Source organism: Synchiropus splendidus, chromosome 3 (genome assembly GCF_027744825.2).
Source record: "Synchiropus splendidus isolate RoL2022-P1 chromosome 3, RoL_Sspl_1.0, whole genome shotgun sequence".
In the NCBI taxonomy this organism is placed as follows: domain Eukaryota; kingdom Metazoa; phylum Chordata; class Actinopteri; order Syngnathiformes; family Callionymidae; genus Synchiropus; species Synchiropus splendidus.
This window is the reverse complement of record NC_071336.1, coordinates 35,244,850-35,270,525: the sequence shown is the minus strand read 5'-3', so window position 1 is coordinate 35,270,525 and position 25,676 is coordinate 35,244,850. Positions and strand designations below refer to the sequence as shown.

Sequence of the window (25,676 nt, the reverse complement as noted above, 5' to 3'; positions counted from 1 at the left end):
AACAAAATAATTAGAACAGCAGCTCGTAAATGATGTTTGTCTTAAACTAAAGATGAGAAAATGCTGTGCTGGCTTGGTGCCATCTGACGAGTTAAAATCTTGATGGAATATTTTGGTATTCAGATTAAATCATGTGAGGAAATGCTGTGCTGGCTTGATGGCTGGTGAAGAGACATCACTGAATCGACGATGACGTGGCGGCTTGTTGGCTCGAACCTAAGCTCCACATTCAAACGTGTGGACATCCTGGCCTGTGGCTACAGATGCAGCGGAGGAGTCTGACTGTGACGCTCCTCTCTGTGCCGGTCGTGTTTGAGGAGATCTACTTCCCCGCCTGGTCCAATATTCATGCGAGTGGCGAGGCGGGCGGACGGCGAAGCTTTCAGAGTCCTCAGTGAACTGCGGTGAAAGCCGAGTCTGCGGAGCTGACCCCCCTCGGGGAGGCAAACAAGCTCTGCAACCCTGACGCAAAGAGCTGGTCTCGGAGCAAACTCGCGGCCAGATGGACGTCCCGGGGAGCGGCCTAAAAATACCAGGCAGCAAGCTCGCCCCCGCTCCGGCCGCGGCCTCGCGCCGTCACTCCGTCCCATCGTCATCTCACATCAGTGGCGCTTCTCCTCTTTGGCGGAAGAGTCTCCCTCTCCTCTCAGCGGCCCGTCGTGGAGCCCGGACGTGGGCTGCACATTAAAACGCGCGAGTGGCGCCGCGCTTCTCCCCCTCAGGGAGGGAAAATGGCTTGTGAGCACAAAGGGAGACGCATCAGCGGCGTGGCGCGCTGCCGAGTCGGTTATAATTACAAGAGAAGGCAATTGGAATCGGCAGCTTAATGACCAAACAAATTGTTGCATATTTCAAACCCATCTGGATCATTTTCTGAGCAAGTAATTGCAATCCGAGTCAGCGCGCATCAACACAAAGACACAAACAGCACCTGAGATGAGGCCTAATCCTTCACTCCGAGCAGGAAATGACAGCGTCGGCCATTCAGACGCTCGTAAAAACGCGCTTCCTTCTCCCCCCACGGCCCTTCCTCTCATGATAGACAGCAGGGACGGCGCCAGGACCTTATCCTCTGGCGCCCTCTTCTGGCTGAGCCCTGCCACTGCGTCTCCCATTCATTGGAGATGGAGCTGTTGCCTCACGTTGCGCAGCGCTTTTCAAATCGTCATTATATCCCAGTTGAAAACTTCAAAACTGGTCTTGACATGCGGGAAATTCGTCAAAAATGAATCAGAGAATATGGGAAAAATACATCAAACATTTCAAAACATTTTCTCAAAATACACATGAAATAGTTGTTTTATTTACTTTGAATCCGAGAGCGCCACTTATATATATATATTTCTTTTTTTCTTACTCGCATTCATTTATTTGACTTCAAATAATTTAGATGCATATGTGAACAATTTAAGTTTTAAAATCTTCCTTTTCACCCTCAAACGTTTTCTATTTCTATTATTTAATAAACCTAAACTATGATGTTTGTGTTGTGTTATTTCTGCGTCCTAGATTGATGATTTATTCTATTATTTTATTGCCATTTTATTTCACCAAAAATAATTATTTTTAGTTTTTTTAGGCCAGTTTGCAATAATGTAACGGGCATTTAAAAAAAAAAAAAAAAAAAAAAAAGCCATGAAATGAATTTGAAGAAATGCTCATTTAAAGAAGAGGGAAAAAGCAAGTCAAAACAATTTAGGGTTTCATTTATAGACACAACAGACTATAATATATCGCATTGCGGCTCTGTCCGGAAATACCTGGAACTCTGGTTGGGCCCAAGTTTCCCGCAGAGAAGTGTGTCTGTGTTGGAGTGCGAAGTGGCGCCATCTCCTGTCCATTGGTTTTAATACGTTTATGTTGTGCAAAAATCTAGATTTTGAAAATATTCATCATCTAAAGTCAGCAAAAAGGGAAACTGAAAAAAATATACAAAAAATTTAGAGTGATGAATTTGTAAAATTAGACATTAAAAATATTATTTATTTTATTTATTTTTATTCTATTTTGTCTGCCCTGAACAGATCTCTCTCCCTCTCTTCTTTATTTTTATTTGTTACCCTGCTTATCGAATCTCTCGCTGGGCGTCAGACTCGACAGCGCCCTCTAGTGTTTCCGAGGGTGTGTCAGCGACAGGACCGTTGTTGACTTGCTGGACCCAAGAATCAATGAATGTTCAACAACTGAACAGTGAGGATTCTCAGCTGAGGAGCCACCTTAGAACTCTGCAGCTTCCATTGGTGCCATCCCGCCTTCAGTCGACAGAGGGCAGCAGAGATCTTCACCTGACGCGCCACAGACGCGACAGCTAAATGAAGCACGTCGTTGGCTCCCGTTCATCACCTGTTTAAACCAACCAGACTCACGGATCCTCCCATAACATTGACGTTACTGAGGGGTTTTTGAGCGATTCTTATGGTTATTCGTGAGAGGGAACCACTTCAACCTGACAGTGTGGAGAAGCTCTAGTCCGAGTCCCAGGCGGACGACTGAGTTTCTCCCTCACCAGAGCTCCAGAAAGCCTTGTATCTCAGGCCTGGAACAACAGCATTTCACTCCTCTGGTCTCACGCTGTTTGGCCAGGGTCGGATTGACCACCAGAGCTGCTGAGTTCGCCTGTCAACTCCGATGTTTCTGGATCATTTCTTTGCACTGACAGCATTATTGATCCACATGTTTTGTACATTTAAGTGTCACAAACTGGAATTTGAATAATTAATGATGAAATTAAACTGTAGAGGACAAATGTTCCATTGAAATGGTTTAATGTTCAGACAGTGCCATCGAGTGGTTGCTGACACATAGCACCTTGTTTCATGAATCTTCATCAACCATCACTAGAAAAATCGTTGCGTGCCGACACGGTCAGGGAACAAGTGAGTTTGGAGGGTTTAGATGCTGTGCAAGATGGGAGTGCACGGCTGCCTCGTGCTCTGCCAGAGAGGAGCCCAGTCCGGGGGACTAGACCGACCGTGGCACTGTGTGACCCGACTTCTGACATCACCATATATAATGGATGATTGAGGATATTCCTGAAGGATTTTTTTCTTTATTTATTTCTTTTCTTCAACAGTCCGTGGGCTACTCCCTTGGTCTCTGTCGGCTCCCTGGCTGGCACCATGTTGGTGACCCCTGCTGGACAAAGTAGAATCCTGTCAGAGTTGGAAACCTTTAATCTAAGAAAGTTTTTTTTTTTTTTCATTGTTGTTTTTAGCTCTGTCAAACTGGCCCTGACAGCAAACTGTATCTGGCCTGGATGTTGGCCAGTTGTACTCTGGGATCCAGGCTACATGCTGTTGGAGTCTCATTCCCCCCTGCGGAGCTGACCCAGTGCTGAACTTAAAAACTGAAAAATTAAGTTTTACAGCTCATTGGTTAAACAGAGCTTTTATTCAATCTTCACTTTTGCTCCACAGAAGTCCATGATGCCTGACCGTTTCATGCACTTGCTGACCTTTTTGGTCCTCACAGACTCGTGGAGGGAAACAAGTCAGGGCTCAGATCCAGATCCTCCAGAGCGCCACTTGACTTCCTCTTCCTTTACATCTATTTTTGGGTGAAAACAGTGTAATTTTTGATCAATCATTTGAACAAATCCAAAAAAAACAAACAAAAATTGTGTGTCATGAATTGATGACACCAGAGACAATCAGATCCGGGATCGAAAATTAACTTCTGATTTCTTGAATTCAAATTTATCTCCACAGTTATGCTGAAAAAAAATCAAAGCAAAATCCTCATTTTGAAGGTATGTTTTGAACTGACCTGCAGGAAGTAGAGCCAGCTCTTGAGCAACTTTGCGTCTGCATCAGCTCAAACTACAGCTCTTTAAGAGCGAAGCGTCGTGATGAACTTTTGTCCCCCCAAGTGCTGCATCAGCGCCACAGATGCTTCGGTCCAGAATGGGTTGCAGTCCGAGAGGCAACTTGCCGTGGCTGAATCACACACAATAATCCAAATGTGGGCGCTTGGAACCCATGCGCTTTGACGGATGGCTGTCGCCGGTCGCGTTTGGCTCGCCCATCCGCGGTGCGATCCAGAGGTCAGCCCCGAACTACGGCGCTATTTCCCCCCCTCCCTCAGCTCGCCGCCTCCAAATGGGGCAATTCTGTGTTCAATTAAGCAGCGCAGACATTCCACACAATGTCAATGAGATGCCACGACCAGCGTGCCATCAACGTGATCGACAGTTGAAGAGCCGGATAATAACCCGTTCCACGTCCCACCCAAGGCCACCAGCGCCGTTGCATTACAGCGACGCCTCGGTGCCTCGCTAAAACGCCAGAGTGTCGTGTGGCTTCACAGCAGCCAGGGCCACCGCGCTCGTACGCAGAGACCCGGGGGGCCACGGGAAGCTGGGCCTCTGGTGGGAGGCCGGAGAAGAGCGACATCCCATAATGCTCCGCTCCTGCACGGCGCTCATGCTGCAATCACCAGAAATGTTTGTCAGAAGCTGCGTGAGCGGCTCAGAGCTTTGATTTCTGTGCAGACGCCAGAGCCCCGCAGCCATTCGGATCTGGTTCCGCGACTCTTTCTGCGAGAAAAGTCGAATTTACAAGTCGTCCCTGAAGACGGCTAATCAAAGTCCAGCGCTCACAGGAGAGTCCCAGAGAGACGGGACGCTCATTTAGGACGGCTGCGGGTTTATTGAAGACAAACTCGACTCAGAGTTCACAAGTTCAAGCTGTCATGGCGGGTGACGTCTGGAAGGGTTGTTCGCAGCAGGGGTTTGTTTTGTTTAACCAGGATGCCCTGCTGATCCAGCAACGGTCACATGTCAGCATTGTACACCTTCTGTTTGGCCAGTCGGACCCGGTCCTCCCTTCCCTCAGTCTACAACCACCAGTGCTGTGGCATGGAGCGGTGCCACCAGGGGCACCACATGAAGCCAGTTAACCACCATGATCCCTCAGCCCAGCGGCTGGATGACAGCCTCACCTGGACCAAGCCCCCCACAAGGCCTGAAGCCCCTTTCTGACAAATAACTGCTGTGCACCGACACAAGTGCAGTGATGAAAGTCACAGGAGCGAGTCAAATACTATAGTTTAATCATTCACAACAATAAAGCCACAACAGAAAGCATCACTGAACCAGGAGAAACAAAGTGAAGTCAGAATGTCCAAAATCAAAGGGTCACCAAACTGGCAGAAGTCCATAAACATGAATGAGAGTCCAACAGAAAGAGTCACCAAACCAGGAGAAACAAAACACAATGAACAGAGAGAGTCAGTCACAAAACAAACCAGGAAACAGGTGGAAACAGAGGAAGGAACAGAAGAGTAACTCAGGCACCAGGGTTCAGACAGAGTTGTCAACACAAGCAAACAAGCGCACAGAGAAAGGGCGAACCAGGAGAGCCAGAGTCCAGGTGTTCTTATACACAGGTGATCAGAGGATGATTGGCTCCAGCCGTGTGACACAGGAACAGGAAGGAAGGAGGGAGAAAGCAAAACAGGACTCAAGGGACCGAAATAAAAGCAGAATCATGACAGCCACGTTTGCTTCCAGCCTGAGTGAACCTCTGTCTTTAATGGGTGGGGTCTGCATGATCCCCTCATGCTGGTGTGGATCTACTCTGCACTCTGCTTTCCTCCCAAAGTAAAAAAAAAAAACAAACAAAAACAAACAGAGGTTGATTGAGTTCTTTAACTTGTCTGGCTGAATGGCTGTTTAGCTCATGCTGTGGACGGGTTCAGGGTTCCAGCAGCTGGGATTCCCTCCGCCATCACGAAGACTCGGACAAGGAAGCAGCTGAAGAGGAATGACTGAATGAGGAAATTCTTTTCAATATTTCCTACGTCCAAATATATCTGAATATTTTAACCATTTTGTGCTGAAGTTGCAAAATGGCAACAGGCAACATCGAGGCACCTGTAACTTCAATTTGAGCAACAAGGCATGTTCAAGTCAAAGATTCTGAGTAAATATACGCTAGAAAACAGAGCCTGATCTCTGAGGCTACAGTGGTTTTAGATGCACCGGAGAAGCAAATGAGAAGGTTTCAGCTTTGGGTCGCACTGAATGTTCTTCTGTGTCACTGCACACCTTTGTCTCTAACCGTTTCAGCCTCCAGCCTCAAAAATAGTGATATCAAAGTCGAATATTTCATTGAAATCACTCTGGCGCCATGCGGTCCACAATACTGATATTTATGAGATAAAGACTTCATGTTACGTTTGTGTTTTTGAGGTCCCTGAAGTTCCTAACAGTAGTTGGCAGTGAGTGATTCAAGTGCCATCTTCAGCACCAGCATGAGATGTTGTCAGTAGATTAGATTAGATGACCTTTATTGGTTGTAGATGAGGCATCATGAAACAGTACTGCAGGGTTGATGAAACCCTGGGTCCTTTCAGAGGCCACTGGGTAACACTAGTTGTTCAAGTCCAAACATTTTACAACAGACAGCGCCATCTGGTGGCCTCTGAAAATCAGGACCCTGTTTCATGAAACCTCACCGAACCATCACTAATTCACTGAAACCACACATCATTTCCAAAGCAAGAGCTCCATCTAGTGGCCTCTGAAAATTAGGACACTGTTTCAGCAACTCTACAACACTGTTTCATGATGCCTCTAGCCATCACTGCTACTCAGACAGCTCAAATATCTTAGATTCTTATCTATCTTAGTCATTGTCTTATATTGTGCTAGTTTAGTTTCTCTGAAACAGGAAGTCCTCACATAACACCTGGCGTCACCAGGAAATCCCACCTTCAGGCAGAGTTTTGTGTTTTGCTCTTCCATGGCCATGGAGGCAAACGGACTGAATATTTCAGCAGCTCTGAGTTATCGAGGCACAAGATGGGTGCTGTTTTACAAAACTGCATTTCTTTTCTCCTCGCCTCGGCTTCATGAGTGTGAAGCGCGGCGGCAGGATGATATCAGGGAAGCGGTGCTGGGATTTCGGCGGCGCATAATGACAAAATTGGGAGCGACAAAGAAGTGACAAAAGCGGCGCGGCGGGTGTCGGAAACCAGAGCGGACCGATAACAGGTCTTTTCTGAGGCGGCTGCGCCTGCTCCTTATCGCTCTGATATCAAGACCTGAGCGGAAACCAGAGGAAGCAGAGAGCAGTTTGGGGAGCAAGCGGGTCGTCTGTGACGCTGAAGCCGCTCACAGATATTCAATGTTTGTGCGCCCACTTCCTCTCAAAGCCAGACAGCGGGAGGCCCCCAGGGCCACAGCTGGCCCTTTAACTCGGGCAGCCACGTCCAAATAACAGTCGGAGCTCAGAGCCTCTCTCCCGCTGCCGTCGAGTGGCTACTTCAACGATGTTTGTTCAAGCTGGAGATTCATTTTCTCTCCTGATGTTATTTGTGGATTCATCATGTTTACACATCCAATATCTTGATCGTATTTTGTTTTCCCTCTCCGGTTCTCTGCTGCAACCAATGCTTCTAACAGCATTTCTATTTAACCTCGGAAACGTTTCGTTATATATCCGAACTTTCCATGAAGAAACTACAATTCTATTTGAGTCAAAGGCGGAGAAGAGGTCCAACATTGTCTTCCATCTTTTGCTTGCTCCTCTGATCCCCAGCAACAGACCTCGTCTTCCGTCCCTCAGTCCCTGTTTGTATTTTCTTCCTGAGACCCTGGACTGAACATCTGCGCTAAGTCAAGTGATCGTGTCTTAGATCAGGGGTTCTTAACCGGGGCCCACCTTTCCCAGAACAACTGGGCCTGGAGTCACGTTCAACAGAACTGATTCATGACTCTTGATTTCATTTGTGATCAACAACCATATTTAATCTACTTACACGCAAACAAACTAAAGCTGTGTGAAATGACATGAAACCATGTGATCATTGCAAAGATATTTATTTATCATGGAAAAGTCCAACCAGCAGCAGAAGCAGGCGCAAGTCACGTTCATCCCATTTACTGAAGAGAAAAAAAGAAATAATACACTTGATGCAAAGTGTTGATTTGAAATTGGAAAAAGTAAAGAAAATTCTAATAAAATAAATCTAATAAAAGCATGTCTAAAAATCATAAAATAAAAACAATATATTTTATTTAAACTCCAAAGAAGATATAAGTAAAGTGTGAATGAAAGTATCGCATCATTTTCAAAAGGGGTGTTTCATGAACATATTACTATGAAGAACTTCAAGAACTTCTCCATAGTTGGTAACATCACAGATGTGCAGCTGTCAAGTCAGTTCAGTGACTCACTGCTGCCACCATACGTGGCTCATGCATTAAAACTGAGCGTCTAGTGGCCCTCTAGGGGGCGCTCGCGGCCCAACCATGGGCCCTGGCCCGATGGTTAGGAGTCACTGACTTAGACAACGGAGCATTGAGCACCTCTTCATCTGTCTTCCTCTGGGAACTGAATTCACCTGTGCACAGTCACATGTCAGTCTTGTTTTAACAATGATTTTGTGGCGGGAGAAAGAAGCAGAGGCTGGAAATGCCTCCTTACAGGTGCGGCACATGAGAAGATGGACAGGAAGTTCTATCATGTTCATTGAAGCAAACAACAAAACGACCCGCTGACCTGTTGGTGCGGCGCCTCCCCGCACCAGGCCTGACTGGGATCATAAATCTCACGATTACCAGAGTCCAGAAGAGTTCTCCTCCACAGAAAGCCCGACTTCTTTCACCTGGAGAGGGAGACGCGGTCGCACCATCATCCATCTCAGTCAGGCAAATTACACCTTAGAGAGCTTCATCCCACTTCCTCCGCCACTCCAAGCTGCGCAAGCACTCGACATGCTGTCAGGGAGAAGGCTTCAGCACGTACCCGAGCGAGTGAGCGGAAAGAAAGAGGAGACCTGTTTGGTTCGGAGGCCGGTGACGAGGAGGATGTTCCTGTGACGCGCTGCGTGGAAGGTCAGTGGATTGGTTTTAGTTAACTCGCCAGGCGCTCGCTGGTGCTATTTAGGAAGGTGAGCCAGCCTCTGTGCGTTTCACATGACGGTACCTGACACTCTGAAGCCTGAAGTCAGCAGCAGGAACCTCACAACATCACTTTAAAATCATCACGGGGGTCCAAAAAACACCAGTCAAACGACGCTAGAATCCTCACGTCCAGGTGGACTTGATGTGTCTGAGGAGCTGTCATGTTCCTCATCCTGGAGATCTGAACTCCTCATTTGAACTCTTCATTTGAGTAAAAACAAGTGCAATATAACGCAGTATAATGTAACGTGACAGGATGCGATACAGAATAGTTTGCTATTTAGTCATTTTAAATGTATATTAATCTCAATAACAATGTATATGGATAAAAAAATCTTTAAAAATAAAAGTAAACATGAAAACAAAATGATTGGAAATAAAACATTCAATAGATCCAAGTCAATTATGTTAATAAGTCAAATAGCATCTAGGAAAAACATAAATAATTATAGGAGTGGAGCATATACACTTTACAAATACATGTGTATTTTAAAAATAAATAAAAATGCTACATTTCTTTATGATGAAAAGGGATGAAATTTATGATGAAAAGGCACAAAAGAAAATTCATGAACAAAGAAAAAAACACAATTATGATCCCAATATTTGATACATGAATGCGTGACGTACAATATTAATAATGAAAACAAAATACAAGCACAAAACAAAAGTAAAGGAGTATGAACAACAAACAAACAAATACTGGTAAATATTATTTTTCCAAAAAAACTATGTTCATTTAAACTACTAAATGCAAGTAAATACTGTGGACAGATAAAAACATTTGCACTTGGGCCACATCTAAATAGGGAGACACGAGTGTTTGGGTCCGGCGTGAGTGAACTCCAGGTCAGAGCCCAGAACCACATCAGAACCTGTCAGCGAGCCTCAGAACCTTCCTTGTCATAATGGATGGCGAGGCAGGTACTTTCCTCCGAGGGGACGTGGGAACAGATCTGTGGCAGCGCCCACACCATCCATCTCCTTCAGCCCCTCACGAGCGCTGGCGCTCCTGTGAGCGTTCACCAATCATCCGAGCCCAGACTGAAGCCTCATCGATTCAGGCGCATCCCTGGAAGGAGCCTCAAACCCCGGCATGAAGAATTCCGGAGACCTCATCCGTCCCGCCTTGATATTTCCATTCCATTTGCAAAGTGTCAGAGAGAGTCATCAGAGTCCAGCGGAGCCTTTGTCTTTTTCGGAGGCGGACTTCAGATTCCAGAGCCGGAGGTGAAAAGAAAACTGTAGCGATATGAAATATTGACTGTTGCATGAGCACATGACCCCTCCGCGACCTCGGCTGACCTCTGGAGGTCCAGCAGAGGGCGAGGACGCCGAGCGTCTGCTGTTTCACTGCTGATGACGGATGCCAGCTCGGCCTCGTCGATAACCATGCCTACCTTTTCATATTTATAACCTCTTCTCCATTTTACCCTGAGAGCCTGCCATGCATTATTTATGCTGACAAGACAGCTTATCGGACTTTCCAGCAGATGAGGTCTTAACAACACCAACGTGCTGTTTAAAGAATGAAGAAAGAGACGCGACCAGTGTTTGTTTCTGGAGACAACAAAATTATCTTGAAGTAAAATGCAAAAAAATAAATACAAATGCAGTTCAAGAACAGAAAAACTTGCCAAAGAATCCTTCATTGTAATTTTTTCAGGGATGAATTGTGTGTTTTTATTGCCATATGTTTATATTCATGTTTAATGTGTGTGTATTAAAAGTACTCTATGCCATTCTAATCATAGTTTTACTTGCAACATACAGTATATGTGCAGCCATAAATATCATAAGATCAAAACTGACTGTGTTGTTCATGCGCTACATCCGATCCCAACCACTGTCTGGATCCAGCATGGACTCTTCCCTGTTGGACCCAGTTCACCACCACTCCTGCCACTCTGAGCTCCTCCTGCCTGAAGCTTCGCGATACACATGCTGTTTGTTGCATATGGCACCTGAGGCTGCAGCAGGACACGTCAGAGTAACAGTCAGGAAAGTTTCAAGTCTCATGTTTCTTTGCATTGTTCTTGAAGCAAAGCTACAAAGCGTGATTCTGTTATCTTGTGTAGTGCTTGACAGTCTGACACTGTGACCAACTTCAGTCCTGTTTGTTGTGTTTCATCCTTGGGACCAGAATTAAAGCCGGACCACACAAGAGGTTTGTCAGTGGTTAGGGCTCTGTGTGACGCCATATAAAGTTCCTGCTTCAGTTTGACTCGGTTTACGATGGCGGAAGTGTGCGCTCTCTGAGTGTGTTGACTTTATTGTGCTGTGAGCAAATACACTTCTCTCCTCACGGACGTTTCAGCCATTTACTGGTGTGTGTTGCAGGTGTTGCGTGCTGCGATATGGCGGAGGAATGTCTCATAATACCATGTGAGGAAGGAAGGTTTGGTTAGAAAGACAGTCCTCTGCTGTTCTGGAAACTTGGTTGTTCATTCACAAACACCAGCATCCGCTCTGACTCGTGACCCTGGGGTCAACACCCGTGTCGTAGCGCTTCCTTATTGCTCTGCTATTGTCTGAAAGCAATGTTCAGTGGACAATCACAACACCACTTTATCACCACAGTCACATGAAAGGTGATTGACTGGAGTGACTCCGTCGTCTGCTGGTTTACACCCTAGTTTTTACGGGAGCTGCCCAGTTCAGCGGGGCGGTGCAGGATGAAGCCCTCAGAATCATGGTCAGTCCCGCTGAACCGAATCAGCACCTCAGAAATCCACTCACACGTGACTCCGCCCTCTTGAAACCACATGCTTCAGTGGCAAGGTGATAAAGGAGTCAACACATCAACAGAGTTTGAGTGGAAGATGTTATGAGAAAACTACAGCTGACGCTACGAGGTCAAAACATTTCCTTCAGTCGAAGCATCTATTGTCGCGATGCCACTGCATCGCTGCTGTAGGACCATCCAGGAGGCGGACGACAACATCTGGTCTGCACTGCAGAGACTTCCAATGTGAGGCAGAGCTCTGACTCAGTGGCGTTCCCCAGGGCTCTGTCCTCACTCCACCACGTTTTCCTGTGTATACTAATGAGACCAAGGAGCTGGTGGTGGACCTCCAGAAGCCCAGAAGTCCAGGAGCTGGTTGTCGACATGAAAACTGACTGCTCTTCTGAAGCAGGTCCTTCAAGATGAGCAGACCACTCTGTGGTCTCCAGCTTCTTCAGAGGGGAGCATGGCGCCTGAGTGGACGGAGTGATGTGTGGGAAGACCAGGGACGGCACCATGATCCTCACACCTTCTGCGATGAACCATCAGTCAGGGTCTCATCACTCCGACTCTGGACTCTGACAGAGTCACGTTTCTAGTCCATTGATCGTGAAGGTTCATGGATGAAACACTGCCGCGTCTCTGGTCTCCGACTTCCTGTCCTTCCTTGCATCGAGATATTCCAGTGACTGATCTGTTGCATCTCTGTATCACCTGAACTCAGATGTCATCTCAGTAAAACCTGATTTGAAAAAGGCTTGACATCACGATTGATAAATATAGATATTGTCTCAATACTGACCTTTGATGAACTTCATTCTTGATTGTTTCCTGGCTTTTGTTCAATATATAGTTATAAAAAATGGTCATTGACGAAAAGTATGGAGATTGAAATGTATCAATATTAATTTAGAGAACTATATATATGTTAAAAATTAATGTTATATAAAAAAAATATCTTTCGTTGAGTGCTAGTTGTGAATAATAATCAAATACTTAAAAAATGAAATCTGTGAAAAGTCCACACGGCACCTTCAGCTCCAAGAAAACCTCTCCAGCGCTTTGTCTCTCTGTCCTTTGCCATGTTCAACACGAGAAGTCCATGCATTTTTAATGGTGGACATGCTGGGGTCTCGGTGTTGTCCTGCTTCTATCTTTAGCGGCAGGGTGCCGTCGCCGAGGCGGGAGCTTGGAGGGAAGTAATGTGACCTTAATGTGTCAGAGCCGCAGCCCGTCCGTCAATAAAACAGCCACGTCAGCGCTTTCCCAGCGCGAGACGTCACGTCCCAAACGGTCCTAAACATCAGAGGGGCTGGACCTCTTTCTTATCGCCTCCAGTGAGCGGAGCAGCCGTCATGTGGTCACCTTTATTTTCACGGCGATGATGAACCGGCGCTGCGTGTGAATGCTAATGGCCTCCCAAGGTCTCAGCTTCCTGCTGTCCCCATCAATTTAGAAATATCACGTCCTCGCAGCAAACAAAAGGCCCATCGAGGACAATCTGAAGACGCTTAAGAAAGTACATTAGTGACGGGTGCTATCTCTTTGGTGACCTTGGAGTCTTTCCAGACAACGTAACAATGACTTCAGAAACCATTATGTGGCCGAGTTTCATTCAAACTCTGAGTAGTTTGAACTTCTTCACGTCTTTAGTGCGCAAATGTTTGTGTTTACACAGCAGACCACCCTCAAAACAAAGCTCCTCCACTGCTTCTTAGGAACACAGTCGGGGACAATGTTGTCACCGTGGCAACAGTCACATGTTCAGAAGTGGATCATTCACAAGAATCATAAAATCATGTGACTCAGTGTGGTTTAAATATCACGGAGGGCAGTCGGTTGTCAGTCACTGAAATGGAGAAGAAGAGATTTGAAGCTCTCTCCTGTTCCATCTGTCTGGAGCTCCTGAGGGAGCCAGTGGCTCTTCACTGTGGACACAGCTTCTGTCAGAGCTGTGTTGAAGGTTACTGGGACTCAGAAGGTGAGAGGAACATCTGCCAGTGTCCTCAGTGCAGACGGACCTTCACCCCGAGGCCTCTGCTTCAGAAGAACGTCATGTTAGCAGAGTTAGTGGAGGAGCTGAAGAAGACTGGACTCCAAGCTGCTGACCTCTGCTATGCTGGACCTGAAGATGTGGCCTGTGACTCCTGCACTGGGAGGAAGCTGAAAGCCCTCAAGTCCTGTCTGCTGTGTCTGACCTCTTACTGTGAGCAACACCTCCAGCCTCATCTAGAAGCTCCGGCCTTCAGGAGACACAAGCTGGTCCAGCCGTCCAAGCAGCTCCAGGAGATCATCTGCCCTCAACACGATAAGGTGAAGGAGATGTTCTGTCGTACTGATCAGCAGGTCATCTGTCACCTCTGTGCTGTGGACCAACACAAAGACCACCACATTGTCTCAGCCGCAGTAGAGAGAAGAGAGCGAGAGAAAGAGGTGGATCAGAGTCGAGGAAGGATCCAGCAGAGGATCCAGGAGAGAGAGGAAGAGCTGAAGCTGCTTCAGCAGGAGCAGAAGACCATCAGAGACTCTGCTGATAAAGCAGTGAAGGACAGTCAGGAGACCCTCAAGCAGATGATCCAGAACCTCCAGAGAAGAATGTCTGATGTGGAGCAGCAGATCAGATCCCGGCAGGAGATTGAAGCCGCTGGAGTGCGAGGACTTCAGGAGCAGCTGGAGCAGGAGATCGCTGAGCTGAAGAAGAAAGATGCTGAGCTGCAGCAGCTGTCACTCACCGACAGTTACTTGGTCTTTCTCCAGAACTGGTCCTCACCCTCAGAGGTCAGTGAAGACACGCTCTCCTCCAGGACCCACGTCCGTCCTCACTGCTGCTTTGAGGAAGTGTCAGCAGCCGTGTCAGCCAGCAGAGAGCGACTCCAGGACCTTCTGAGAGACACCTGCACCAACATCTCACTCATGCTCAGAGCAGAGCCCAAGACCAGAGCTGAGTTCCTCAGATCCTCTCGGGACGTCACTCTGGAGCAAAAGACTGCAAACACAAGGTTGTTGTTGTCTGAAGGAAACAGGAAAGTGACCTACATGAGAGAAGCTCAGTTTCGTCCTCCTCATCCAGACAGATTCACTGATTATCTTCAGGTCCTGAGTGAAGAGCCTCTGACTGGACGTTGTTACTGGGAGGTGGAGTGGAGTGGAGATGCTGTGGAGGTAGCCGTCTCATACAAGAACATCAGCAGATCAGGAGAAAAACGTCGTTTTGGGTTAAATAATAAGTCCTGGTCTTTATTTTGTCATGACTCTGGTTGTTCTTTCACGCACAACAGCATCATAACTAAAGTCTCCAGTGTTGGTCCCTCCAGAGTGGGAGTGTACCTGGATCACTCTGCAGGTCTTCTGTCCTTCTACAGCGTCTCTGGAACCATGACCCTCCTCCACAGAGTCCACACCACCTTCACTCAGCCTCTACATGCTGCGGTCTGGCTTTGTTTCAAGTTTGGTTCCTCATGTGAGATCCTGAAGCTGAAGTAGACAACAGTTGCTTCAGGTGAGCCATGTGTTTTGGATGGTTCGGTTTAGGTGGAGAGGCTGGGGAAAGGGTCACAATGTCCCCACAAGGATAGAAATACAAGTGTTTGAGCTCACTTCCTCAGACTCCAGCTCTCCTCAGGGTTGAGTTCCTGCTCTGAAGACGTCAGAACAATATGAAACTCAGACGTGTGTTCAGAAGTCACGAATCACTGCAGTGTTCTATTTATGATTTTTTCCCCTCTTCTCTCTTGATCTATTTGTGAAGACACAGCAATTGTTTGTGAACGTATCTCCACAGCTACAATCCTGGAGAATTCAGAACACCATCCTGAACCTTCAAGTCTTCTGACTTCCTCCTTTAACATGGCTCTGTTCTGCAGTGGAGGACTCTCAGGTCCAGACTCGGGGCGTGAGAATCAAATGAGTTCACTCTTTGACAGCACAATCCGACACAACAATGAAAAAGAACCCATCACCGTGTGAGATGAACACAGGAGTTGACACTTACAGCCCATGAAAGGGAGAGGGTGAATGTCTGGACGTTGCCTTTTCCTTGGCTGATGTTGCTCTTCTTCTCCACATGTAAAAATAAAGGGTTTGATCAACCAAGTCACAACTTGCTTTGTGTTGTGTCTTAATCCGATCTCGAAACATCGCTGATCATTTGCTTCTGCCTACTGAAGAACTCACAACATCAAATTGACAAATGGCTTTTTGCCATTGAACAAAGAGTTCTAACTATCACGGTTTTGTCCTTTACTGAAGATGTCAGACCAAGGAAAACGTGAAGGACAAGACACATTTAAATCCTGGGCACACAAGTGCTGCAACTCTGAGGAGTCCAGTGACTGGTTTATGGAGTTTTCTTCTTAAAGAGTAGATAGATAGACAGGCAGATCTGGTGGCCTCTGAAAATCAGGACACCTCATCTGCCCTTCAATACTGAGTCATGAAACCTCATCTACCCTTCAATACTGAGTCATGAAGCCTCATCTACCCTTCAATACTGTGTCATGAAGCCTCATCTACCCTTCAATACTGTATCATGAAACCTCATCTACCCTTCAATACTGAGTCATGAAACCTCATCTACCCTTCAATACTGTGTCATGAAGCCTCATCTACCCTTCAATACTGTGTCATGAAGCCTCATCTACCCTTCAATACTGTGTCATGAAGCCTCATCTACCCTTCAGTACTGTGTCATGAAGCCTCATCTACCCTTCAATACTGTGTCATGAAGCCTCATCTACCCTTCAATACTGAGTCATGAAGCCTCATCTACCCTTCAGTACTCAGTATTTCCCTTCTATCACGATTCAAACTAACAGAGTCCCACATATCTGAGTGAGGGAGTCATTTCAGAATAATGTCAGTCATAACAGAACAGTTGAAAGAGGCCAACATAAAAATGGTGATCTGGCCTGAGTCTCTCGGGTCTTTGACCTGGTTTAATCCAAGCTCAGCAGCTCTCTCACTCCACAATCAAACCCTGCTGATTCAAGAGTCTTCTCTTATTGTGAAACACAGAATCAGGAAGTGATGTGATCTCCACGCTTCTCTGTGAAGCTGATTCCCGTCTGTTTAACACCGAACTGACAGCCGCGTCAACAGACTGTATTTACAGTGTCTCCACATGTGTTTGCTGAAGACTAACTGGGATAGCGGAGGGAACATGAAGATGGAGGCCCGAGGCCAGAGCACCCCCCACCACCCCGTCCTCCCACCCGAGCATCTGAACAAATAACATCTGCCGGAGCAAACGCCACCTTCCAGCAGCTGTGTTGATTCTTCAGAAGAGAAACACACCCGTTTGTGGCCCCCGCGTCTTCGCTGTACACCAGCCATTCCTGGAGCTGCCGAGAAGGTTGCTGCCAACAGCTGGGGTCGGCAGTGCACAGCGATGTGGAGCTGGCTGATGTTGAGGAGCTGGTTTCTCTCCAAGTGGCTGGTGCTTGGCCCAAATGTTGGAGGGCGGAGTCACGCAGAGTAGAGAGGATGGTTGCAGCGCAGGCTTCAGACCACAATCCACAGAGAGTAGACGCTAGTCAGCTGAGGAGATGAAGTGTGGAGTCAGTGACAGAAACCTGTTCCTTCTTCACTGGAGCCTGATCCACACAGCTCACTGTTCCATGAGGAGCGCTCACAGAAGACGGTGGCCTCCAGTGGACAAAACTCACTCTCACGACAGATGGAGTCAGGAGCCTCATCCATCCGTGTGAGAAAGGATCAATGTTTGACAAAGTTGTTTGATATCCAGCGCCCTCAGTGGTGTCATGTGACTTCAATGTCATATATATACACAGGATTTTTTTGCTTCGGAACGAAAATCCAGAACTCGAATGCCCCCGAAAAAAACTGGAAAGAACCTAACGTGCGCCGACCGATCAGCTGACCCACGAGGCACTTTGTTATTGTGTATAACGCAGCCTCTGTATGCAGACGTGTCCCGTTAGCTCCATTTACTGACTGTTTTTTCTTCATATTGAGGTGTCAAACCTTTCCTGTCTCCACACTGGAGCGTGGTAGAGTGTCACAGGGGAGGTGCTGGAGCGCTCACTCCAGGGTTTGATGTCCTGTTGTGGGCTGGAGCTGGGACAGGGATGAGGCCAGTCTGGGACAGAGCGTGACTTGGTTTATGACTTGGTCACAGCCAAACTGCACAGAAGCGCACATTCAGAGCTGGACACGCACCGGGCACCTCTTCACTTCTGGAGAGACCTCACTCACTCGGCAACCCCTCCCACATGCAGCGGCCACACACATAGAGGAACAGCCACCTGCAGCAGACGCTCTACATTCACTCCTACAAAAGACTATTTTAAGGCTCGGAACGCATTAGTTCTTTTTCCATTCATTGTAATGGGAAAAATCCATTCAGATTTCAAACAAATCGCTTCTTGAACGTCCGTCTGGAACGTATTGTGGTTGAGAACCGAGGTACCACTATATATATATATATATATATATATATATATATATATATATATATATATATATAAACTCATTCATCCTTGTGTTCTGTAGCAATGACGAGCCAATACGTGTGTTCGTCTTGTGCAAAGCAGTTTTATGGTCCAATATTCCAGAAGGCGAGGTAACTCAAATAACCTTCGACTTCTTTCCAAAAAAAAAAAAAAAAACATTTCCAATTGCTCAAAAAAGAAAGCTAAGTTCAAACAAAAAACACCTGGTGCTCCTCACCTTCCTATATAGGTCAGCGCACCACCTGAGGGCAAACCCCAAAACTACACTTGAAACAACAAAAGATGCTGCTGTAACTAACTTGATATTGTGGCTCCAACACCAATTACCTCAGTTTAAACAATCAGCTTCATTCTGATATTTTGGGACTTTTTGGTCTCATAAAGACTCAGGACTCCAACAGTGTGATTTTGAGAGCGTCCAGTCCTGGGGTGTCCCGCCATGAAAATAGGGTTTGATGTCACCAATGTAGTGATTCTCAGGGTCCTGATGATGAAGTCCCGCCGACTCCTTCTGTGGAGGAGATTTCATGATGCTCAGAAGAAGAAAAAAAAAAAGATAATAATAACAACAATAATAATAGTAATAAATTGGTTCAAAGTGTTTTCACTTCATCAATTAAGCCCTATTTTCTTTGAGGAAGAGTTTGGACCAGACTTAACTGAGCCTCAGGGACGGTGTGAAAGTCCGACTCCAACACTCACAGTTTTCACTCAACACTCAAAAATAGCTACAGCTACTGAGCGTCCCGCCACTAAATTGGAGGATCAGTGATGGTGTTTTAGGGAATTAAGAGCAGGACGAGTGGCGGGCGGCGGAGTTCCCGACGGGATTATGACCACGCCGCCGTGAGCTTTGATTCCGATGAACGGGGACTCACTTTAATTATCCTGCCATGAATGAGACCAAGCTATACGGTCCAGAGTTCAGACTCGGACTTGGTTCTGCTGCTGCCGCTCGCCTCAAAACAGCCCGCGCTCAAGCTGGTGAACCGTGTGTCCAATGACTTCCTGGTTTAGGTTTCAAAGTTTTATTCAGCCGCAAGTTCTTGTTGAACATATATGTTTGTTTTAAACAAATAAAATGTCAGAATCACTGTATTTATCCGGAGGGAAATTGCTTTTCGGGACAACCACAACTCCTGCTCAAAATAAAAGAGGACACAAAGCAAAGAGCGTAGGTAACATGGACAGTTACTCAACAAACATGCAAGATGAAAATAAAAATGGAGACCATATGCTACGAAGTGCAAATAGAAAGAACCGTACAAGCTGTATTTACAGTGTATTCACACACAAAAATAAAGACATAATATATACCATTAAGTGTGAATAAAAAATGATCGATCAAGACAGTATTCATGAAAGAAAAACATAAGATATTAAATCCAATCTTCCCGGAATAGAAGCGCCACACGAAGGCCATCGCTCACGGCTGATGGCTCGCAGGACCACATGACCCGTACTCCACATGTAAATGTGTCTTTCCTGCATTAAGCGTCGCTCGTAAAGTTGTAAAGTGGGATCATGTTCTTCTGGCATGAGTGACGTGATGGACAGACCTGGTGATAAACGTAATGAAAGGCTCTTCCAGGAGCAGTGCCGCCGCAGCTCAAGTGCTCCTCCATGGTTATTGGTTATAGATGCCTGGGCCCCAGCGGCCCCCAGAACATTCCATTTTATTATCAGTGCTCACGCGGGGACTGTAGGCGAGACGTCTCTTTATGTGCTGCCGGGACACGGCTAACACGGAGCGACGGAACACAACTCAGTGTCCCGTTGACTAACAATCCTGACAAGGCGGGACATTTATTCTGAATTTCTTTTATTTGGAAGTTGTTTTTTAGGATACTCATTTTGCAAGTTCTTGACATGCGAATTTTCGGACGGGTCTATATATCCCTTCAAGTCTTCCATATGTTTTCAATATGTTAGTCACACTGTTAAATTTTTGTGTTTACCTTTTCCCGTACTTGACCGTGACATGCATACTTGTTTATGTTGTTACGGTCGAGTCTTCTTTCATTTCCCATCTTCCTCGCGTTATTTTTTACTTGAACAAGTAACACATTTATCTGACACTGTCCTCAAAGTTTTAACTGACCAATGTACCCCAGTTATGAAAAGTTTGTACCCATTTTTACCCAGCATTTTCCTTTTTAAGAGGTGAAAAAATGTGTCAAAAGTATTGATGTGTAGATGAGGCACCATGACACACTATTGCAGGGCTGATGAAACAGTGCCCCAATGTTCAGAGGCCACTAAATGGGGCTCTTGGTTTAGAACTGATGTGAGATTTCACTGAATTAGTTGTCCAAACATTTTTCAGCAGACAGTGCCATCTGGTGGCCTCTGAAAATCAGGACACTGTGTCATGAAGCCTCATCTACCCTTCAATACTGTGTCATGAAGCCTCATCTACCCTTCAGTACTGTGTCATGAAACCTCATCTACCCTTCAATACTGTGTCATGAAGCCTCATCTACCCTTCAATACTGTGTTATGAAGCTTCATCAACCCTTCAATACTGTGTCATGAAACCTCATCTACCCTTCAATACTGTGTCATGAAACCTCATCTACCCTTCAGTACTGTGTCATGAAACCTCATCTATCCTTCAATACTGTGTCATGAAGCCTCCTCTACCCTTCAATACTCTGTCATGAAGCCTCATCTACCTTTCAATACTGTGTCATGAAGCCTCATCTACCCTTCAATACTGTGTCATGAAGCCTCATCTACCCTTCAGTACTGTGTCATGAAGCCTCATATACCCATCACTTGTCAAATCGATCCAGTGTTTTGATGGTGATCGTGGTCATAGTGTTGAAGATATGCTGCATTTGTGTTGCTGCTGTGTCTTTCACTGTGCAATTCTCCGTTTCTTTCCCTCGTATGAGACGGGTTGGACGTGGAACGGCTAGCCAAAAGAAAAGGACCTAATTTGTCAAGAAGACAGGTTCACAAACAGGTGCAACAAAAAGTAGTGCCAACAAATGGGCCCAGGTAAAAGAAACTGAAGAAACAAGACTCTATGTAACACATATGACAGCCACATGTTTCAGGGTGTGTGCCGTCAGATACAGGGAAAAGTGCTTTTGGTTGGTCAATGCTTTGTTGCAACTCATTAAAAAAAAAAAAAAAAAAAAAAAAAAAAAAAACGGGGGTTGGTCATAATTGTAGGATACTTTTCGGGTTCATGCTCATGTTTTTGACCTTTAATCTCATAAAACAAAGTCAGGAGTATGAAGTTGTAACTCTGGGATGGAAGTCCAGTCCTGGGGAGTTGACACTTGCTTTGAAGCTTTTGTTCTTGTGCTTGAAAATCCATTTGGATGTCAACATTCATGGGGTGTTTCTCGGCTTCAGGCGTCCTCAGGAATGGTAGTAGTTGAGTGAAGAGCGCCATCTCTCTTCAAGCAGGGGTTGGACCACTCCTTGTTCTGTATTTGAGTATCTCATCCACACAGACATGATGACACCAGCAAAGCTTGCGTGATGTGACACGGTTTCAGTTTCACTTTCTCATGAATGTGGCTTTAAGTCCACAGCAGGTCAGAGAAGCTCTTCATACAGTGTCTTGGAGGGTCGGCCTTTGACCCCAGACCAGTTGAGTTTGGCGAGGACTCTCTCTCTCGAGAGGATCGATGAAGTCTCTTCTGACGCCACATGCGGGTCAGGACTCACACAGAGTGGAGTATTTTTGGGACTCAATAATCCCAGAGGAGTCTTGTCTGGAGGCGCCATCCAAGTTGGAGGAGAATTACCAGAGAAGTTAAATGAACTCTGCAGCAGAGGGAGGATTCTCATTTGCTCCCACAAACACCACGGACTGTGCGCTAATCTGCGCCGCGACACGCCACCGACCTCAGGTTGAATTAGATCTCCATTTGGCTCCCTGACAAACCCCTCATCAGCGAAGTCGGGAGGAAGAAAAGCTGAATCACTTGAGAACGTGAGAAGCTCCAGTCTGAAGCGGCTGGAGTTTCACGATAACAAATCTGCGTCTGATGCCTCCGGGGAGAAATTAAGCGCCGTTTTCGCACAAATGTCGGGAATATAATTGCACGAAAATGAGCTGATGAGTCGTTCCATGTCCCAAACTTTTACCGCCGGGAAACTTTACTTTTCTAGTTATGGGCTCGGAAGTCAGTCGACCTTGTTCGCAATTTAGCAAATGTAAATTGATGTCACCGTCTGTCTGATTTCCACATTCTTCAAATGTAGCGTCAACTGAATTAACAAGTCTCCGGCAGCGACACGTCCCCCCCGCTCGCTCACTTTCACTGGATTATTGTTTTGACAGGAACATTTGAAACGCCATCATGGATCCAGTCTTTTATAGTTTGCTGTTGGTGAAGGTGGCCATCTGTCATCTTGTCAAGTTCAGTCAAGTTGCCACATCAAGTCAAGTAGCATTCTGGTCGAGTTCCGTCTCGTCAAGTCATTGCATCATCTCGTCCTGTCAAGTCCCCAAGTGAAGTCAAGTACCGGTCTGGTCAAGTCTCATCAAGTCGTTGTCTTGTCTTGGTCCATCACGTCAAATCTCCACGTCAAGTTAAGTAACCGTCATGTCCTGTCTCGCCTGGTCACCACCGAGTCAAAGGATCACCTTGTCAAGTTAAGTTAATTGTTCTGGTCCAAACATTTGACAGCAGACAGTTCCATCTAGAGGTCTCTGAGAATTAGGACACTGTTTCATGAATTCTCATCAACCATTCCACTCAATACTGTTTCATGAATCCTCATCAACCATTCCATTCAATACCGTTTCATGAATCCTCATCTACCCTTCAATACTGTGTCATGAAGCTTCATCAAGCGTTCAATACTGTGTCACGAAACCTCATCAACCCTTCGATACTGTGTCATCAAACCTCATCTACCCTTCAATACTGTGTCATGAAGCCTCATCTACCCTTCAATACTGAGTCATGAAACCTCATCTACCCTTCAATACTGTCATGAAGCCTCATCTACCCTTCAATACTGTGTCATGAAGCCTCATCTACCCTTCAATACTGTGTCATGAAACCTCATCTACCCTTCAATACTGTGTCATGAAGCCTCATCTACCCTTCGATACTGTGTCATGAAACCTCATCTACCCTTCAATACTGTGTCATGAAGCCTCATCTACCCTTCAATACTGAGTCATGAAACCTCATCTACCCTTCAATACTGTGTCACGAAACCTCATCTACCCGTCAGTAGTAAATGGTCACATACAACAGGTTAACTTTCTATTGAGTCCAGTGTTGCTACACACTTTAGCAAGCGGTGTGTCGGTGCCCTGGTGCCCTCTACTGACCAGCCACCACTGTGTTGATATTGTGTACCGTGACTGTCCTAACCTGTATCCATCACTGCTGTCCTCCAACATTAGCGTCCCCACTCCAGTTGATGGAAAAGAGAACCAGTAGGTAGCTCTTACCTCGTACAATTGACCGCCGTGAAAATTGAAACAACAATTGAAATAGTTTTTCCCATGAAAAGGACGGGTTTTGGACTTTTGGTTCAGTATTCACTTCATGAAATCCACACTTTTGCCTTTTGTTTCTTTCTCACGCAGCTTCGCACTGTAGCGTTTCCAGGTTTGAAATGAAGATGAGAAGCGAGGCCTCTCAGTTCAAACAGTGGGGAACCTAAAAGGAGAGAAGCCTGAACACAAGCGTGGGGGTGGAATTTTCAGCTGGCACTCCTGCGAGCCTCTGATCAAACAACATGAATTAGAATCTGCTCGGACGGAGAACAGCTGCCCGACTGTGGCGCTAATGAAAAATAAAAGGCTGATGGAGCCGAACATGTGGTGGAGCTCCACGCTCAAACAGGAAGTCAGACTGTGTTCTGTGGCTCAGGTTTGGAGAACTTTCAGATGGAGCACTGAAACTCTGCCTTCGCTCGTGTAATCGAATTAGCTTCATTTACAGAGCAGCAAGGCCAAACGGGAACACTCACTCTGTCGCACTTCTGCTCAGTCCACTCCTCTTGTCGGGCTATTTTATCAATGGTTTCCACAGCTGAATTGAGGATAGAAGCAAAGGCTCTTCAGGTTTCATCACTGATCATCCGGTTGGTCAATGGAGTGAGGTTTCATGACACAGTGTTGAAGGGTAGATGAGGCTTCATGACACAGTATAGAAGGGTAGATGAGGTTTCATGATACAGTACTGAAGGGTAGATGAGGTTTCATGATACAGTACTGAAGGGTAGATGAGGTTTCATGATACAGTATAGAAGGGTAGATGAGGTTTCATGACACAGTACTGATGGGTAGATGAGGTTTCATGACACAGTATTGAAGGGTAGATGAGGTTTCGTGACACAGTATTGAAGGGTAGATGAGGTTTCATGACACAGTGTTGAAGGGTAGATGAGGCTTCATGACACAGTATTGAAGGGTAGATGAGGTTTCATGACACAGTATTGAAGGATAGATGAGGCTTCATGACACAGTATTGAAAGGTAGATGAGGTTTCATGACACAGTATTGAAGGGTAGATGAGGTTTCATGACACAGTATTGAAGGGTTGATGAGGCTTCATGACACAGTATTGAAAGGTAGATGAGGTTTCATGACACAGTATTGAAGGGTTGATGAGGTTTCATGAAACTGTGTCCTGATTTTCAAAGGCCACTAGATGGCAGTGTCTGCTGCTGCAACAAAACCTCACATCATTTCTAAGCCAACAGCGCCATCTAGTGGCCTCTGAAAGTTAGGACAGTGTTTCATCGACCCTGCAACACTTCATGATGTCTCATCGACTGTAGCTAGTGCCTCTCTTGTGATCTAAATTAAACACCAAATCAAAGTGATTTCTCTTGAATGGAGATGAAGTTGAACCTTGTGCCAGATACGAAGAGCAGCCTCTTCACTCTTCAGTCGGGACCATCAGAAATCGCCCAAAATGTTTTCTAGATTTGAGAAAAGGTTGTTAGTCATAAAAGCTTTGAGGATACACGATGTTCACAGTTTGATGGCGGAACTGGCTCCTTTCTGCTGCATGAGAGTCTGTGGCGCACTCTAGTGGAGACACGTGGTGAACAGGAAGAAGACAAGCAGTAAAAAGTTGGCAGAAGGAGTCGTTGCTAGCAGTGATGAGGAGAAGACTCTGGAAGTGCCGCTACTTCCTGACGGCAGGGAACTGGTGGCAAGGCAAACAGGAAGTCATTTGTCACGATCTGGACGTGGACAGAAAGTGACTCAGTATTGAAATATTAAAGCATGTCTTTGAGAAACATGTCTTTTGAACAACACAAGAATCTTTGAAGCTCATGGACTGTTTGTTTTCGGGAACACTATTTTGTGCTCACACTCTCTCCAATGTTGCTCTGAACTGGAGGCAACATGCGGCGAGGAGCTTTGTAAGAGACGAGATAGTCAGGCGCGTGCCATCCTCGGACGGGAAGAAGAACAATTGACAGGAAGAAACACGTCCGATCATTGATGCAGGCGTGCTACGCTAAAGCACAAACACTGATCTGAAACGTTGTAGCTGCTTGTGTCAGCCAACAACCTTCCTTCTTCACTGTACAATCTCCAACGCTTCACTCAGGAAGACAGGTTGTGACCTGA

At 46.1% G+C, this 25,676-nt stretch overlaps 1 protein-coding gene across 1 annotated transcript; it reads left to right on the top strand.

Moving 5' to 3' along the window:
• Window positions 1-13,478: 13,478 nt before the first annotated feature.
• Window positions 13,479-15,116, top strand: LOC128755735 (tripartite motif-containing protein 16-like). The gene has a single exon (XM_053859683.1). The coding sequence runs from the start codon at window positions 13,488-13,490 to the stop codon at window positions 15,114-15,116; it is 1,629 nt and encodes a 542-aa protein (XP_053715658.1). The 5' UTR covers window positions 13,479-13,487.
• The last annotated feature ends 10,560 nt before the right edge of the window (window positions 15,117-25,676 follow it).